The sequence below is a fragment of the Elephantulus edwardii genome, unplaced genomic scaffold (assembly GCF_000299155.1).
Source record: "Elephantulus edwardii isolate Elephantulus edwardi_28Jun2011 unplaced genomic scaffold, EleEdw1.0 scaffold00035, whole genome shotgun sequence".
Taxonomy (NCBI): Eukaryota; Metazoa; Chordata; class Mammalia; order Macroscelidea; family Macroscelididae; genus Elephantulus; species Elephantulus edwardii.
The window spans coordinates 13,213,316-13,230,982 of record NW_006399785.1 but is presented as its reverse complement, the minus strand read 5'-3'; the positions used below and the strand labels follow the sequence as shown (position 1 = coordinate 13,230,982).

Below are 17,667 nucleotides of genomic sequence, written 5' to 3'. Positions count from 1 at the left end.
TGGCACTTCTTAAAGTAAATCATTAACACTAATTCTTAATGCATGTTCTTGTACTTTCTCAAGATGAAATAACAGCTAGCTTCAGAAGATTTGGGCCTTTGGTCGTAGACTGGCCTCATAAAGCAGAAAGCAAGTCCTATTTTCCACCAAAAGGTAAGGACCTCTGTTTTTAATATGTGATAGGGGATTGGGTAGGTGGGATTAAAGATAATACCAGTTGTTTACTTTGTTTTAGAACTTATTTTGAATACATCTGTATGTAAGTAAATAGAGTAATTTGAAAAGATTATTAGTATGGTAGTGAATGAGGCAAAATGGTCCTAAGAACCATTCTGCTTTTATGATAAACCAGTAAGAAATCATGAGACATTTGCTGTGCTTCTGCATAAGTTGATAGTAATTTCAAGAGACTTGAATCAACACTGTTTTAAGTGTTTTATCACCACTTGAAGTAATTTGAGTACACAACCATTTGTTTTTTTCTTTTAAAGTGTTTTACTGGTCAGTAAAACTATTACCTATATGCAAAGTGACAATAAAATACAAATGGATGAGTAGCTTAACTACTGCAAGATTGACCTGTGTGTTCTGGATAATATTATGAAAACATCAGAGCATTGTTTGCTTCCTTGTGGAGTACACAGGCAGGAAGGCTTGGCTCTTTTTTAACCCCCAGCTATATAAAGGTGCAAACTCTGAGGAGGCTGCTTAGATGTGTTAATGATTTCTTGCTTGGCCACTGCTGTGACTGACCACCACAGAACAAGAGCTGCAAGCTGTGCTGGCTGTTGCTTGGAGCAAGGCAAGCCCAGCTTGAGCAGGGACCACAATAAGAGCTGCTGGCCCGTTTCCCTGCAGTGTAAGGGGGAAGCCGAGAGTGCAAGGCTTTTCTTTCAACAGTTTTGAAGTCAGTTTTCAAAGTGTGGTGGAGGTGGTGGTGATGGTGGTGATGCAGGTGATGGGTGGTGAGTGGTGATAGTAGTTGTTGTTGTTACTTTCCTGGCTGAGTGAAGTATCAAGCCTGGAGAAGAGACTCCAATAATCCTTTGACATGGTCTTATGTGAGCCGTGGAGAAGGAGCCGTATTGGGAACCAGCTGAATTCTGTGGACTCATCTCCACATTTTGTCACTTAGGATTAATTCTAGAGTGTCCACTACTAGTACATGCAGTTCTTTAGGGAAATGGAATGACGTGGTGATCACAACTATTGATACGTTTGAGTGTACACTTAGGGAGTGGACAGCACTTTCTACATTGCGATTCTGGGTGCTTGGCCTTTTCACAGATTAAAGCTTTGGCCCTCTTTCAACTTGAAGGTCCTTAACCCTTTTGGTTTATAAACAGAAGATGCTAGACCAGTGCGGATGTGCATTGGTAACTTAATAATTGTACACTGCAGTTGTCTGTGGTTTTACCCTTGTATTTCTAGTTTATGTGGGGGGGCTCAATTGAAGATGCGAGCTAGTTGGCGATGATCCTGCCCAGGCTTCCATCCGCCTCACTGTGCCAGTGGCCCACCTCCTCTGTCCGCATCGCTCACCCCAGCTAGTGACTGGTTCTTCTTTTCCACTACATTACCAGAGCAATCTCTGAGAATCACCGGATGGTATCAGCCCCAACATGTCTGCTCCAAACCATCCAGTGGCTCCTCTCAGAGGTCAGAGGCGAAAGTGCGTTCAGCTGGCTACCTCAGGCCTGCGCAGCCCGGCACCTGTTTGTCTCTGTAGCTTCTCATTGATGTCTCTTCTGCTGACCTTGTTCTTCCTGCCTGGAGGCTTTTGTGCCTGACATTCTCTTTCCCTGGAATTCTCCTGAATCTCTATTTATCAGGTTCTTTACTTTTGTATCTCAACTTAAATATCGTTCCTCACGGTAAATGTTCAGGACCCACGAAAGGAGGCAAGCCTTCCTAACACCGGTGCATGTCGTCTGGTGCTCTTTCTTTCCTAGTACTCATCATAGTCTTAATGTTAGGTCTGTACTACTATACACATAGGTGATTGTCTTAGTGGCATTTGTTCTAATGACAAAAAAGACTGTCTTTATTCATCTGTATGTCTGTAATAACAAGGATTGGTTGTTCCCTAATAAATTACACAAACAGGAATAATGAAGGATAAAGTTAGACTTGAAGTCAGTGGGGGGAAGGTTTACAGAAAAGAGACATGTGACAAACCACATACCTCTGGCATTGCAATGCAGCTTCTTGCCACTAGGCCACGAGAGATCCCTTACAGCCTATATTCTTAATAAATATTTTATGATACTGAAAAAAAAAAAAAGAGACGTGAGCTAACCTTTAAAAGTACTGGCCGGTGGTATAGAACAAAAGTAATATATAAAGTATATTTAAATGATTGTGCAAGATACAAAGTAAGCACAATGTTTATACATGATTATATTCAGACTAGTAACATTTTTTTAAAAGAAAAGATAAAGGAGGGGAAAAAAACCTGGACAGCGTTGATGGCCTAGTCCATAGGGAATTGCAGTGCTAGCCCAAAGGCAATGCCTCTCAGTGGTTCGAATCCACCAGCAGCTCTGTGGGAGGAAGATGAACTCTCCCTTTCTCTAGTGTCATTTACAGCCTCCAAAAACTCACTGCAGAGACAGCTGTAAGTCATTTACGACTCAACAGCAAGAAAGTTGAGTTTTTCTTAAAAATACAATAGATTTAGATAGTTTAGAACAACTTTAAAATAAAAACTTCCAAAACAGAGTGGAGAAGCCTGTGTTTTCTCACCACTGGACCAATTGGTAGCATCAGGATGGATGGCGAAGAGTTTGAGATTGTTAACAACTTTAGTCTGCTTGGCTCCACGCTCAACACTCTTGGCACCAGCAGCCAGGAAATCAAAAAACGTATTGTAATGGGAAAGTCTGCTGTTAGGGACCTCTCTAAAGTACTCAAGAGCAAGTGTCTCTCTGGAGACTAAGGTGCACCTGATACAGGCCATGGTCTTTGCAATCACTTGTTATGTATCAGAGAGTTGGACAATGACTAGGGAGGACAGAAGAATTGATGCCTTTGAGCTGTGGTGCTGGAGAAAAGTATTGAATGTACCCTGGACTGCCAAGAAAACAAACAGATTCATCCTGGAGAGGGTTAAACTAGGCTACTCCTTGGAGGCAAGGATTCTGGGGCTTCGTCTGACCTACTTTAGACATGTTGTAAGGAGAGACCAGTCCTTGGAGAGGGACATCATGCTTGGTAGGGTGGAGGGACAGCGCAGGAGGGAAAGACCCTCTATGAGGTGGATTGATTCAGTGACTGGGGTAATCGGGATGGGAGTGTCAGAGACCATGTGATTGGCACAGGACAGAGCAGAGTTTAGGGCTGTTGTACATAGGGTTGCTATGAGTCGCTAATGACTCGATGGCACGTAACAGCAACATTGTAGACTAAAGGCTGGAAGCTGGTTTGGAATAAATATAATGAAATAATAATAAGAAGTATAATGAAACAGTTCTTTTTTAAAAAAAAGTAATTATGATGAAAGTTTACAGAGACTTGGGTTTTCATTCATTCATTGTTGCACTTTTCTCCCTGTCTACCCCTCCCCCCAGTTAGCTCTTCTCTTTGAAAAGTAAAAGAACAATTCTTTCTTTGTTATAAATAGTTCTTGTATTGTTGTTTTAAGGTGCCGTCAATTGAAAGTCCAACTAATAATGACCCTGTGACCAACAGACCTGAACCCTGTCCTCTCCTGTGCCGTCTTCATCATCTCTGACACACTTGAGCCCACTGCTGCAGTCACTGTGTTAGTCCATCTTGTTGAGGGTCTTCCTCTCTTCCACCGACCCGTCACCTTTCTGAGCATGATGTCATTTCCAGGGAATAAATAGCCTCTCCTAGCAACATGTCCAGAGTATGAGAAATGAAACTTCACCATCCAACTTGCACTTTGGCTGCATTTTTCCCAAGGCACATCTGACTGTTCTTTTCAGTTGCTGCCATTGTCATTTTGTGTGTGGCTTTTACAACTTGTTTTTTCAAATGAGGAAAAAACGCATCAAAAACAAAAATTTAGCCCTGGCTAATATTCCAGGATTTTTTTTCCCACCATTCTAGTTAATTGCAGTAATTGCCAAAGACTAGTGTTCTCAAATCTCATATTTTTCCCCCTAAGATTTTTAGTTTTGTCTGTAATTGAGTGTTTTTCTATGGTTTCTATGGTATAGAAGTATCCAGATTGGTAAAGCTGCCTTATAACTAAGGCAGTGACATGAATGCTGTGTGACAAACACTTGGGCTTCCTTTGCTGTGAGTGGGATCACACTTCATAATTGTTATCTTGTTTAGTAAATTCTAGAGAAACTGTTGCATGGTTTCTTTTTATGATAAAGAATTTTACTATTTAATGACTCCTTTAGTTCTTGTTGTTGTGTTTTAATCAATTTCATTAAATTTGCCATTAAATCAGTGCCAGCTAATGGCGAATGTTAACATAGTAGAGACATCTTATCCTCAGGTCTTTCTAGACAATCACTGGAGAGGTTCAAATCAGCAACTTTCGGTTATCTACTGAGTTCAGACCGTTTTCTTAGATAGGTCAGAATGTATTGTTATTGTTGTTGTTTTGTTGTTGTTGTTATGTGCCAGTGAGTTGCCTACGACTCATAGCAACCCTATGTACAACAGCCCTAAACCCTGCTCTATCCCTTTCCAACCTTAATGTCTCTGAAACACCTATCCCTGTTACCCCAGCGACTGAATCAATCCATCTCATCGAGGGTCTTCCTCTCCTGCGCTCTCTCTCCACCCTCCCATGCGTAATGTCCCTCTCCAAGAACTTATCCGCCTCGCAAAATTTCAAAAGTATGTCAGATGAAGCTTCAGAAGCCTTGACTCCAAGGAGCAGCCTGGCTTCACCCTCTCTAAAATGAACTTGTTTGCTCTCCTAACAGTCCATGGTATATTCAATACTCTTCTCCACCACCACAACTCAAAGGCATCAATTCTCCTTCTATCATCCCTAGTCATTGTCCATCTCTCTGATGCATAGCAAGTAATGACAAAGTCTAGGGCCTGTATCAAGCATACTTTAGTCTCCAGACTGACATCATTGCTCTTCAGTACTTTGGAGAGAGGTCTCTGACTGCCAACTTCCCCATTGCAACTCGTCTTTTAATTTCCTGGTTGCTGGTACCAAGAGTGCTGATTGTAGAGCCAAGCAAACTGAACAACTGTCAACAAACTCAGTCTCTTCACCATCTATCATGATGCTGATAGTCAGCCCAGTGGTGAGAATCTTTGTTTTCTTGATGTTGGGCTTCAATCCATATTTAAGGCTGCAGTCCTTGACCTTCTGCAGCAAGTGCTTTAGTTCCTTCTCAGATTGAGCAAGCAGGTTTATGTCGTCTGCATAATGCAGATTGTTGATGAGTCTACCTCCAATCCTGATGCCATACTTCTCCTCATAAAGCCCAGCATCCCGGATAATCTGTTCTGCATATAGATTGAAAAATTATGGAGATAGGACACATCCCTGGCATACACCCTTCCCAATTTTGAACCATATAGTGTTTCATTGCCCAGGTCTTAAAACTGTCTCCTGGTCCAAGTATAGGTTTCACATAAGCACAATCAAGTGTTCTGGGATTCCCATTCTTTTCAGAGTCGGCCATAGTTTGTTGTGATCCACATAGTCAAATGCCTTTGCATAATCAATGAAACATAGATAGACATTCCTCTGGTATTCCTTGCTTTCAGCCAAGATCCATCTTACATTAGCTGTAATATCCCTAATGCCATAGCCTCTTCCAAATCTAGCCTGCACTTAAGGCAGTTCTCTGTTAATGTGCTGTTCCAGTCGTTTTTGGATAATCTTCAGCAGAATCTTGCTTGCATGTGATATCAGTGATAACTGTTTGATAATTTCCACACTGTCAGATCACCTTTCTTTGTAACGAGAACAAATATGTTTCTTAATTAGTTGTGATGTAAACATTTTCTCCTAGGAAGATCAAATATTGGCTGAACAGCATTAAAATACTATTTTAGAAAATGAATCTTCTCTGTTTAGTGTATTACAATGATGATAATTTTTATGGCTCTTTGATCATTGTTGTTAGATGCCGTTGAATTGGTTCCAGCTCATAGCAGCCTCACTTACAGCACAGAACAAAGCGTTGTTCTCTAGTGGCGTCTTCACAATTGTGTTGTGTTTGAGTCCTGTTCTGTCCTTAGTTGTTATGTTGGAAGAAGGAGATCATGCTTGCTGTTCACTTTGAACCCACTGTTACAGCCGTCTTGTTAAGGGTTTCTTCTTCACTATCATGCAGAAGTATCCGTTTTCCTTCAGTCTTCGTCATTCATTATCCCGTATGCATGTGACGTGATTGAAAATATTAGAGCTTGGATTAGGCACACTTGGTCCTCAATGTGATAGATTTTTGTTGTTGACTTCGACTTAACAATAGTAGATCAAAACATTACTTAATCCTGCGCCATCCTCACCGACTCCCGTGTTTAAGCGCACCCTCGCAATTACCGTGGTAGCCCATCTCATTGAGGACCCTCCTCGCCACCTCTGTCCTTCACCTTCCCAAGCAGTGTCCTTGCCCAGGGACTGTCCCCTCCCAAGGGCAGATCCTTTATCAAAAACAAAAGTTTCCCTTCAATCCAGGCTTGGCTTTCTCTGTTTTTTTCCCCAAGCAACTTTAATTTTTTTATTCAAATTAAAAGGTCTAAGGGATATGTATATGCATTTTCCCCCCTGCATAACCTTAGCATTTAGAAGTTTACATATATATATAAGTTGTTAAAGACATACTTACGCTTTAAAGTATTTTACTTTCTTGAAGATGGAGTACTTCTATAAAAGTAAGTGCATTATGGAGAACTGCGGGGTCACATCAGGCCAAGTAGCAGAAAAGCCCTTGTGGACATGAAGAGCCTTCTGAGTTCGGAGGACTCAGCCTCATACCCCCCACTCTGCGGTTGAACACTGGTGACCTGCGTGGTGGCATCTTTGTGTTGACACTATGCAGTGCGGTTTATTCATTGTGTAGTAGTTGTGTAATAAGAAGGACATTTTAGGTCACAGTTACCAGCCACTCACAATAACAACATAATAGTGTGGGTTTTGATCAGCTTACATTCATGAAGCATGTTCTGTGTACTCTACCTCATTGTTTGTTCTTGTTGTTATTGGGCCATCGAGTCAACTACAATTCAGAGTGACCCAGTCTTTTATTGGAGATTGGTGTTTATATGTTCTCAGGAAAGAAAGGAGGACATCCTTCTCTGGGTACAGGACTCAAAGTTCACACTTGGTCTCCAGGTGGTTTAAAAATTGATCAAAAAGAGTGTCGACTCACACTGCTTATCCAAGTTAATGCTTGATCTGAAAGTTCTCTCCCGTGCTTAAGGGACCTATTTTGTTGTTGACTTGAACTTTTAGTTCAACCTAGTACCATCAGGAGTGAGGTAGAATTTTTCTTCTATTTATGGAAATCCCTGGGTCTTTCCAAGTATCTCTAGTCCAGAAGTAATGCTCTATAACTTACATTACCCTAAGGACATTTATAGGGGATTTCAGGGCCTTTTATGTTCTCCTTGTGAATTCTGCCACAGTCTTCCAGATTTTCAGGGAGGCAGTGTTATTACTAGAAAAAGCACGGAGTTTGAAATTAAGCCTTGCTACTACATGCTATCTGACAGACTTTGGGCAAGTAATTACAGTTTTTAGTACTTGGCTGTTTTGTGTGTTTTCCATAGACGATTGTGTTCTTCGCAGGCGACTCGACGGCACATAACAACAACATAACAACATTGTGTTCTTCAGTAGAAGGCATAAATAATGGTCCTAGCCTTTTTAAAAGATATTTTTCTTTCAAAGCATGTACTTTCTAAATAGTTGTGAAATTTAAAGTGAAATAAATAGTGTTGACATCCTGCCTTACGTGTTCCGGCTGTTGCAGGCTATGCATTCCTCCTCTTTCAAGAAGAGAGCTCAGTCCAAGCTCTCATTGATGCTTGTATTGAAGAAGATGGCAAACTCTACCTGTGTGTGTCCAGCCCTACCATCAAAGACAAGCCGGTAAGGAGCCGCCACCTGAGCTTTAGACTCCAGACGTGCGTTTTCCAGCGAATGGAGATGTCATCAAAATACCATGTGAAGAGTTCAGCTTTTGAATTCTCAGATTCTGTTTGATACCTATATTTTAAATAAGAATCTGTTTCCCTAAGTCTGCATCTAAAATTGTGAATAATATCAGGACCAGCACAGTAAGACCCAATGCAGTAACGTAACTTTCTTCATAGGTTCAAATTCGTCCTTGGAATTTGAGCGACAGTGACTTTGTGATGGATGGTTCTCAGCCTCTCGATCCTCGAAAAACAATTTTTGTTGGAGGTGTGCCTAGGCCATTAAGGGCTGGTAAGTAAAATACGAATTGTACTTTCTGGGATATCTTTTAATTATAAATTACTAGTAAACACCTACTGTGTACATGATGCTGTAGAGAGGAAGTGGGACAGCTGCTTCGGATTTCAGCCCCTGCTAACTGCAGAATCCTAAGACATGTTCTGAGAACCTTTGTGAATTTTGAGTTTTGTTTGGGTTTTTTGGTGTGGTTCTTTTTATAGTAGTTTAACCATAAACTAAAGTAGTGGCTTAGTTGAGTGAGTGATAAATTTCTGTTCCTTGATAATTAAAGCATCAGACAAAGGTCAAGTAAAAGATGTCACATAGGAACATAGTTACTGACTTACTGATTTTGAGAAAGCATTGAGAGTTTGCGTTAAATGTTAAATTTGTTGTAATATCATTTAAAGCACTGAAATAAAATTTCACTTAAGCCATTTGCTACCTATTTTTATGATAATCACTTTAGATGGTTTGGGAATAAAATAGTTGGGTGGTATTACCTACCCAAATGAAGAGTGAAAAGCAGAGATAAGGCTCTTTTCATGGTCTGTATAACAAATGATAATCTTGGAACAGTGTTAGTGATGATGGTGTTTCCCATCGACCCTTACATTTGAGTTTTTTTCTTTGCTGCATGAGACACATGTAGCAAGAGGCCAAGTTTTGCCGTGCAAGCAAGAAAAGAGATTTAATAGGGAAAATACTTTGGGAATATAGGAAGACCTAGAGTGCTGAAGCAGCACTAACCCTGACTCAGTGAACAAAAGAGTTTAGGGGTTTATCAAGGGATTTTTAAAGAATTTTATTTTAAAGAAATTTGTATACATCAGCTGCTTCATGAGAGAAAGATAGGCATTGTTGTCGCTTGCGAGTTCTAGTTGATGAAAACCTGCTGGAGTGTCAGCTATGAATTTGAGTTTCTAAAGAGTGTTAGGTGTAAAGGAGTTTCATGTTTATTCAGAAAGGAAGGTGGGGGATTTCAGGAACTGATTAGGAGAGGAGTAGTTATGCTAATTAGATATGAACATAGCTGGTGTTCCTTCAAGTTGGGTTCTGTGACAGAGACTTTCTCAGAACAAATCACGTCTAAAAGGAGGTGAGTTCTGCAGACACGTGGAGCAAGGTGTCTCTGCTGTGGTAAGATCACTTTATCTAAAGACAACAGTGGCTTAACACACAGGAGTGCCAGCAATCACCAGATGTTAGTGGAGAGGCTGAGAGCTGAAGTCCCAGTGTGATCCCTGCTCTCCTGTCCCAATCGTATAGAGATTTGATCCTAGATACTGAGACCTGGCTGATTGGAACCCACTCAGCTGGCCCCCTCCAGCAGGTTTTCAGAGGTTGTTAATCACACAGTAGGAGATTGCCCATCTTTTTCTCGACATGTCTTGGAAATGGAGCTTACGTAATTAGGTACGCACACACCACTCACAGTGACCCTAGAGGTTAGTATAGAACTGTCCCACAGTTTCCAGGCTGTATTCTTAATGAGGGTAGACTGGATCATCTTTTCCCCACGGGGAGCAGCTGGTAGTTTCAAACTATCAGCCTTTCTGTTCATAGGCCAAGACTTACTTGCCCCACTATTCCACCAAGGTTCTTTATGGGCTCTGAAGTGGGGAGCCGGGGAAAGAACACTGTACCAGATAAAGCCAAAGTTCTTCAGTTGGCAACTTTCTCTTTGTTGAATTCACTAACTGGGTGAAATTCGTTGGGGGCAGTTTGGTGGGGTGAAGAAGATCCAAACATCTCTTCTGAAAGAACACCACAATAGTCGCAAGTGTATTTGCTCTCAGCAGGAGATGCCCAATAGACAACTGCGTGTTTCAGAGTGGAGATACGGGTTCAGGAACTGCATGCTGTTGAGTGGATCCAGACTCTTGGAGAAGCTGTCGGACACAGTTGAACGGCTTCCTAGAGTTTTCTAGGCTGGCTGTGTGGGTGGGTTGACGGACCTCTGGCAGCATAGTTCACACGGAGTTGTGAGGCCAACCCAAAAGCCAGGCATCTCTGGCAGTTGAAATCCACCAGCAGCCTCACTAGAGAAAGATGGGCAGTTTCCTCCCCTGTGACTTACAGCATCAGGATTGCGACAGAGGGCCAGACTTGATGGCAATGCCTTTGAAGTTTGAGTAGAGTTTTGAGTGGTAGCTTTGGGCAGATTGATCCTTGGATTTAGCAGTGGCAACGTTGAACAAGAGTGATTAAGGTGAAGGAGCAGTGAAGTAAGAGTGTTATTATAGGGCATTGAAGAAAGAACAGCAGGAGAACAGTTGGTAAATACAGAAAAAGGTTTTGAGCAATTTGAATATAGAAGGAAGAAGAGAAATTGAGCAAATGTTTATAGGCATGAGGGCATTTTTTTGTTGTTGTTGCTATTTAAAGATGTGGTAGGTAACAGTATACTCCTATGCTAATTGGAACACTCCAGCACGCAAGTAAAAATAGATGGTGCAGGAAGGAGAGGGAGAATGCCGAAGCATGCTTTTCTGTAGAAGAGTGCGTAGGAGTGTCTTTCAGGTAACCCCTGACTGGCGGCGGTGTGGTTGCTTCCATTACAGTCAGCGCTCTGACCTTAAGTCAGTTCTAAGTTGCTATTTTTTATTATTTCCATTTATTACCAATCTCTTTAGAAATCTATTCTTTGTCACTGGGGTTGGCCTGACCAAGATAACATCAGCACATTCCACTCTGCAGTCCTGAAGTACATTTTGCTAGCGATACAATGTTATGCAAAAGCATAACATTCGGTTCATCTTAACTCAGACACATGCTAATTCAGGGTGCCTCCTATTCTAGGATGTGCTCTGCTCTCAAAGACTTGATGACAGAGAGTCTCAGCTGTTCTCTGGTACCTTTAGTGCTTACCAGCAGGTAGATGTAGTAGTGAGTGAGGTGCTGCTTTGATCCCGCCCCTGTTTCTCATGTAACAGCCTCCTCTTTTGTGCCATCTCATCCAGGTCACATATTACTTTCCCATTGACTGACTTTTCAAAAATAGTATAAAAATTGCTGGTTTATTGTGTTCTCTTGGAATTGATGTGAACTTCTTTTCCTTCTGAAGTGGAGCTTGCTATGATCATGGACCGGCTATATGGTGGAGTTTGTTATGCAGGAATTGATACAGATCCCGAGCTCAAATACCCAAAAGGTGCTGGACGAGTCGCCTTCTCCAATCAGCAGAGCTATATTGCTGCCATTAGTGCTCGATTTGTTCAACTTCAGCATGGTGACATTGATAAACGCGTAAGTTTCACATCTGTGATTCCTAGGAAGGTGTCCAAAGCTTACAATGCTGAGGAGTTAATAGTACAGTAGAAACAGATTGTTGTTCTACAGTTCCTGAAACTAAAGAGTGTCAGATCAAAATACCCTTCAGTTGTAGAATTATTAAACATGCTTTAATAGATAGCTATAATACAAAAAGCATAAATGTAATTTTAAAGGCATTTCAATTTGTTTTTACCCTGTTCTCCTGTTAGCCCTCCCCCATTATCTCTGATCCTGAATAGTAAATGGATAAGCCTGCTTTTCTCCCAGTTATTTGTATAATTTGATAAATTCATATGCTTGAGAAGCACTTAGAACGTATTTTAAAATAAAAAGACATTGCATGTTTCTCTTAAATGACTGTTAAAACTTTAAGGTATTTACTCTTTAGTAATATATTTCCTACATGATATAAAAACTTTTAAGAAGTCCTGAGAATATCGGAAAACCAACCTATTGAAAAATTCCTAGGATTATCATCTAAAATAGAGATGATCAGGTGAAACGCAACTGTTGCTTTACAAATCTGTTTTATGTTCAATTCTGTGGATAGCTAGTTCACAGTTATCCTGTAGTTGACTGATACACAAAATAGTAGACAAACGTCCTCTCTGAAGCAAATTATACATGAAATGATTCTTTCAGGGGAGATAATAACTAGTTAACTAATACTAATTGTTGACTAAACCAGGCATGCTAGAAGTAGTTATCAATCTAATTGCCATACTGAAGACCATTAAAAAATGGTTAGAATAGTACATTGACAGGGAACTGCTAGAAGCTTAGGCTGGGTTTAGAAGAGTCCTTAGCACCAGGTATGTGATTGCTAATGGCAGATGGGTCCTGGCTTAAAGCAGAGAATGCCAGGAGAATGTCTATTTGTGTTTTATTGACTATCCGAAGGACCAGAACAAATTATGAATAACATTGACAAGAATGGGAATCCTGGAACACTTAATTGTGCTCAGCGGAATCTATACCTAGACCAAGAAGTTGTCCAAATGGAGCAAAGGAACTGCATGGTTTAAAATCAGGAATGGTGTGTGTCAGAGTTGTATCCTTTCTCCCTAATTATTTAGTCTGTATGCTGAGCAAATAATTCATGAACTGGACCCTGTAAAGAAGAATGTGGCATCAAGATCAGAGGAAGGCTCATCAATAACCTGCATTATACACATGGCACAACTTAGCTTGCTGAAAGTTAGAAGGATATGAAGCATTTGGCTGTAGAAGATCATGTCCTGTATACTGTACAGCCTTCAGTATGGATTGCATGTCAACATCAAGAAAACAAAGGTCATCACCACAAGACCAACAATCATCGTGTGATAAATGGAGAAAAGAATGACAATTTTTTTATCTTGCTTGGATCAACAGTCAACATTCTTGAGACCAGCAGTTTCAGGAAATCAAGAGATGTATTTGTCTGAAGAGCAGAAAATGGGACATAGGGGCACAGGGCCATGAGTGTCTCTCTGAAAGGGCCAGCAGAAGTGAAAATAGCACAGCCCCTCAACACCCTAGAGTAGAAAGAGCCTGTAGCCCAGCCCTATGGTGCTTCTAGAGCTACAGAAGCAGCAAGAGGTTCATTTATTCATTGTAGACTCACAGTGGTGGTTCTGAGAATGGGGTTAATTAGGGAAGTGAGTTGGAAAGTAGGGGACACAAAGAATATCTCACAGTGTAAGTCCAGATTTTAGTGCAGTAGTTCCAAGGCACAATCCCTCTATTAGTCCAGGCTCTGGTTTCAGTTCAGCAGTCAAATCTAAATCGTCAGCAAGATTTGCCCCAGAGGTGGTGATAAGTGAGCTTCTTCAAGCATCTGATTGAACAGCAAAGTCTTTAACTGGCCAGCACAAGTGTAAAAAGCCACAGGTCACACCTTGCCACAGATTTTCCACAATAGTGCCATACACAGTCTCTACCACCATCACCAAGGTCTTACTTATTCCAGTCTCCCTTAAGTCTTAACCAACCTCAAATCTTGTTTCTGGTGTGGGAATCACTCTCTCTCTTACCCTAGTCCCACAGTTGTTGATAATTTGCAATACTGTGTGCCTGTATTTCATTTCTTCCTTGACAGTCTCCGGTTTTTCTACATTTATACTTCTCACATTCCACATTCCAATCAGTAGGGTCTGTTTGCAACTGTTCCTCCTCCTCAGTGATTCCCAGCAAGAAGGCTCTGCCTCTGGTGCCATATCTGTTAGTCTCTGAGTGTGCTCTATGGTACCTAGGGTTTTCTGAGGCCTTTTCTTTCGGGGGTGGATGGCCAGTCGTTCTCCCTACTCTGTCTTAATTTGGATGCTCGACTCTGGAGCAATATTTGACAGACAAGAATTTTGCCCATAAATGCAGATGAGAGACTTCTCATTGTTCAGGTAACGTATCAGGTGTTGGTCCTACCCACCACCTCCTAGGAGCATGTATCTTGTTCTCAACCCCTGCTCTGCTTGAATCTAGCTCATTTCCCTTTCCCTGCCCCTGAAGCACCTAGCTTCCCCCGCCCCTAGCCAGTCCTGGTTTGATGGCTCAGGCCTCCGCTCATCTCTGTCCACCCACTTCCTTTCCACTCCCTTGTGATGTTAGTGCATTGCAGGAGGAACATCTTCCTGATGACGTCTTCTCTTCTAAAGTCTCTTGTCCTCCTTTGTCTCAGAAGAGATGCGACACAAGGGTCTCCAATTTCAGTTTGCTCGGTTCCACAGTCAACACATTTGGCACCAGCAGTCAGGAAATCAAAAGACCAATTGGATTCAGAAAGTATGATGTCAGGGACTGCTCTAGAGTGCTGATGAGTAACAGTGTCAGTCTGGAGACTAAGAGGTGCCTGATAGAGGCCATAGTTTTCACAGTTATTTGCTATACATAAAAGAGCTGGACTGTAACGAAGGATGATAGAATAAGGAGCAATGCCTTTTGAGTTGTGGTGCTGGAGAAGAGTGTTGAATATACCGTGAACTGCCAAGAGAACAAACAGGTTTGTCCTGGAGAGGGTGAAACCAAGTTTCTCCTTGAAGATTAGGATTTTGACTCTCCATCTCACATACTTTGGACACATGGCCAGGAGGCACCAGTCCTTGGAAAGGGACATCATGCTTGGAAGGGTGGAGGGACAGTGAAGGAGAGGAGGACCCAAGATGAGATAGGTTAACTCAGTGACTGGAGAAATGAAATGAACTCTGTTGGAGATGATGAGAATGGCTCACATTCAGGCAAGGTTCAGAGTTAACGTACTGGTACTAGTGTCGCTCCAGGTCACAGGCAACTCTGGTACATAACAGCAACATGTCTGCAGTTAAGGTAGTTGGGGACCAGAAGAAGCTTAACATAATTGATTTTTAAAAAATCACCTCCTTTAGGCTAACACTGCAGTCTTGCATGGACAGGTCCACTGTTAGGGACCTCTCCTCATGATGAAGAGCAGTGATGTCAGTTTGGAGACCAAGTTGAACCTGATTCCGGCCTGGTCTTCTCAACCACCTGCTGTGCGTCAGAGCTAAACAGTAAGACTCAAAGAAGAATTGATGCCTTTGAGTTGGTGTTCTGGAGAATATTGCATTAACTTCCAACAGAATAAACAGTTATGTCTTGGAAAGGGAACAGCCTGAATTCTCCTTGGAGGCAAAGATGGTGAAAATCTTTTAGACTTTGGACATGTAGCTAGGTGAGGCTATTGCCTGGGAAAGACATAATGCTTAGAAAGATAGAGGAGTCAGCAAAGTCGAGGAAGACCTCCACCGAGATGGACTGACACGATAATTTCAGCAGTGAGCTCTGGTGTCTAAGAGATATTAAGGATGGCACTGGATAGGGCAGGGTTGGCTGTTCATAGGATTGTTATGAGTCATACTCTACTTCATGGCACCAAGTAACAAAAACAATACAATTTAAAATATACAGTACAAAATCCCTGATTGGGGCGCCCTGTCAAGTACTGGAGAACTAGCCAAAAGATAGGCATTTTGAACCCACTCAGGAGGGCCTCCAAAGGCAGATGTGGTGATGGGCTTCTGAATACCCAGAGCCCCGAAAACCCTCTGGAGTAGTGCTCCTGTGCCCCTTCTGGGGTCTGCCTGGGCAGGGACCACCTTGACAGCAGCCGGCAGTGACACTGACACAGAAAATGTGGCCCAAAAACTAGTTAAGAAGAGGGGTATACTTGTCCACAGATACATATACCTAAACTTTTTGAGCTTTCACAGTTCTTGTCCAGTGGGTTTTTTCAGTTATGGCTGGACATTGAAATCAGCTTTCAGAATTCTTACCTCCTATCTCCCCTCCCCCAAGATTCCAATGTGCCTTTTGGAGGGTCCCCAGGTGATTAGACTGCATGGCCAGTGTTCAGACCACTGTCCAGTCTGACCGTCCACTTTGGCGGAAAAATGACCTGGTCAGAGAGGAAGTTACCGACATTGCGCGTCACCGTGGTGTGATGTGCTCAAGCAGTGGGAAGAGGTCCCTGCAATGCCCTGCCTCACTGTTTCCATAGTGATAGTGAAGGGACAGTTCATTGGGGTGCCGTATGGATTGAACAAGGGCTTCAGCAGTAGGTGCAGACAAAGCAGGGTGTGTGAAGATGGCATAAGCCTCCATTCTCTGGTCCAGAATCACTGTACATCAGAGCCCACGTGATAGCACCTAACTGCAGCCTTGATGCTTCAGTGGCCACTGAGATGCAGTGCAGGTAACTGGAGAAACAGATGCCTTCTTCCAGCGCTCATGCTAAATCCAGAACTAACAGCCCAGAGATAGACAGGATGCTCTTACTAAGAAAAGATTAGAACTGTTTATTCAGTTTACTTTTTCAGGTGTACTTGGTTATCTGGACCATAGTTCCTAATTTTCTGATAGCTGGGAGACACTTTGTAATTCATTGTCTTTTTTTATAATAGTATTTCATAAGTAATAAATTCCTTTTTATAGACACCTAAGTGAATTATGTTATACACCAACTTGAAGAAACCATTCATTTCAGTAGTTAGGAATAAAGTTAAAATTATTATGGATTTGGTTTTCCGGTATGAAACAATAAAATATAAGAATAGGAAGAATTGATGAAATTCCTTTTCACACATAAAAGAGTTAAATGTTGAATATTATTACTATTCAACAATAGGTTTTGAGTAAATTTAAAAAATCATAAGCCTTGGAACTACATTTGTCTTTTAAGTTTTAGAACTTTTTGTTTTATAAAATAATTTCTCTTGTTGTCTGCCTTTGAGTTGGAAACAAGTCATAACTGACCCTTCAGTGGGTCTTCAGAGGCAGTAAATCACACAGGAGGGGATTGCACGTTTTTCTCCCACAGAGAATTGCGTGCCTTTGGATTGGCAATGCAGCATCTTAGCACTGGGTCCTCAGAACTCCCTAAGATAATTTCTAGGTTTTAAAAAATACTCTATTCAAGACTTTTTAACCCACCAGTTTTGCATTAAATTAGGCACTGTGGAGTGAAGTTAAGGATGCCTCCCTTGTCCTCCAGTGGCTCAGACGTAGACCAGAGACAAAGGGGCATCCGTGGTGCGGGAGGCTGGAGAGCAGAGAGCTGCCTGGAGCCCCACTCACTGCATCTTCTCCCTCTCCCCAGGTGGAGGTGAAGCCATACGTGCTGGACGACCAGATGTGTGATGAATGCCAGGGCGCACGCTGTGGGGGCAAATTTGCGCCTTTCTTTTGTGCCAATGTCACTTGCCTGCAGTATTACTGTGAGTTTTGTTGGGCAAATATCCACTCTCGTGCAGGACGTGAGTTCCATAAGCCATTGGTCAAGGAAGGTGCTGATCGCCCACGCCAGATCCACTTCCGCTGGAACTAAGACTAGCGAGCCGGCATCTGTTCTAGGAAAGAGAGGGTACGTGTGGCTTACTGTGTGTGAAGATACTGACGTGCAGAAGAAATAAGTGCATTCTTCTGCCTCTCACCCAGCTCTCGATCCATGCATCTCTATCAGCAGCCGAAACACTACAAGCCTCTTGTTTTTCACCAAAACCCTACATCTCAGGCTTACTAATTTTTGC

The 17,667-nt window shown here is 42.0% G+C and overlaps 1 protein-coding gene across 1 annotated transcript in view; it reads left to right on the top strand.

The window, feature by feature from the left end:
• Positions 1–17,667, top strand: part of CPEB2 (cytoplasmic polyadenylation element binding protein 2) — an 82,118-nt gene that overhangs the window by 63,198 nt on the left and 1,253 nt on the right. The window contains exons 9-13 of the mRNA XM_006884540.1: positions 64–153; positions 7,929–8,047; positions 8,272–8,386; positions 11,442–11,623; positions 17,238–17,667. The exon at positions 17,238–17,667 is cut by the window's right edge and continues 1,253 nt beyond it. Coding sequence (XP_006884602.1) covers positions 64–153; positions 7,929–8,047; positions 8,272–8,386; positions 11,442–11,623; positions 17,238–17,465 — 734 coding nt within the window. The 3' untranslated portion in view covers positions 17,466–17,667. The remainder of the gene's footprint in view (positions 1–63; positions 154–7,928; positions 8,048–8,271; positions 8,387–11,441; positions 11,624–17,237) is intronic.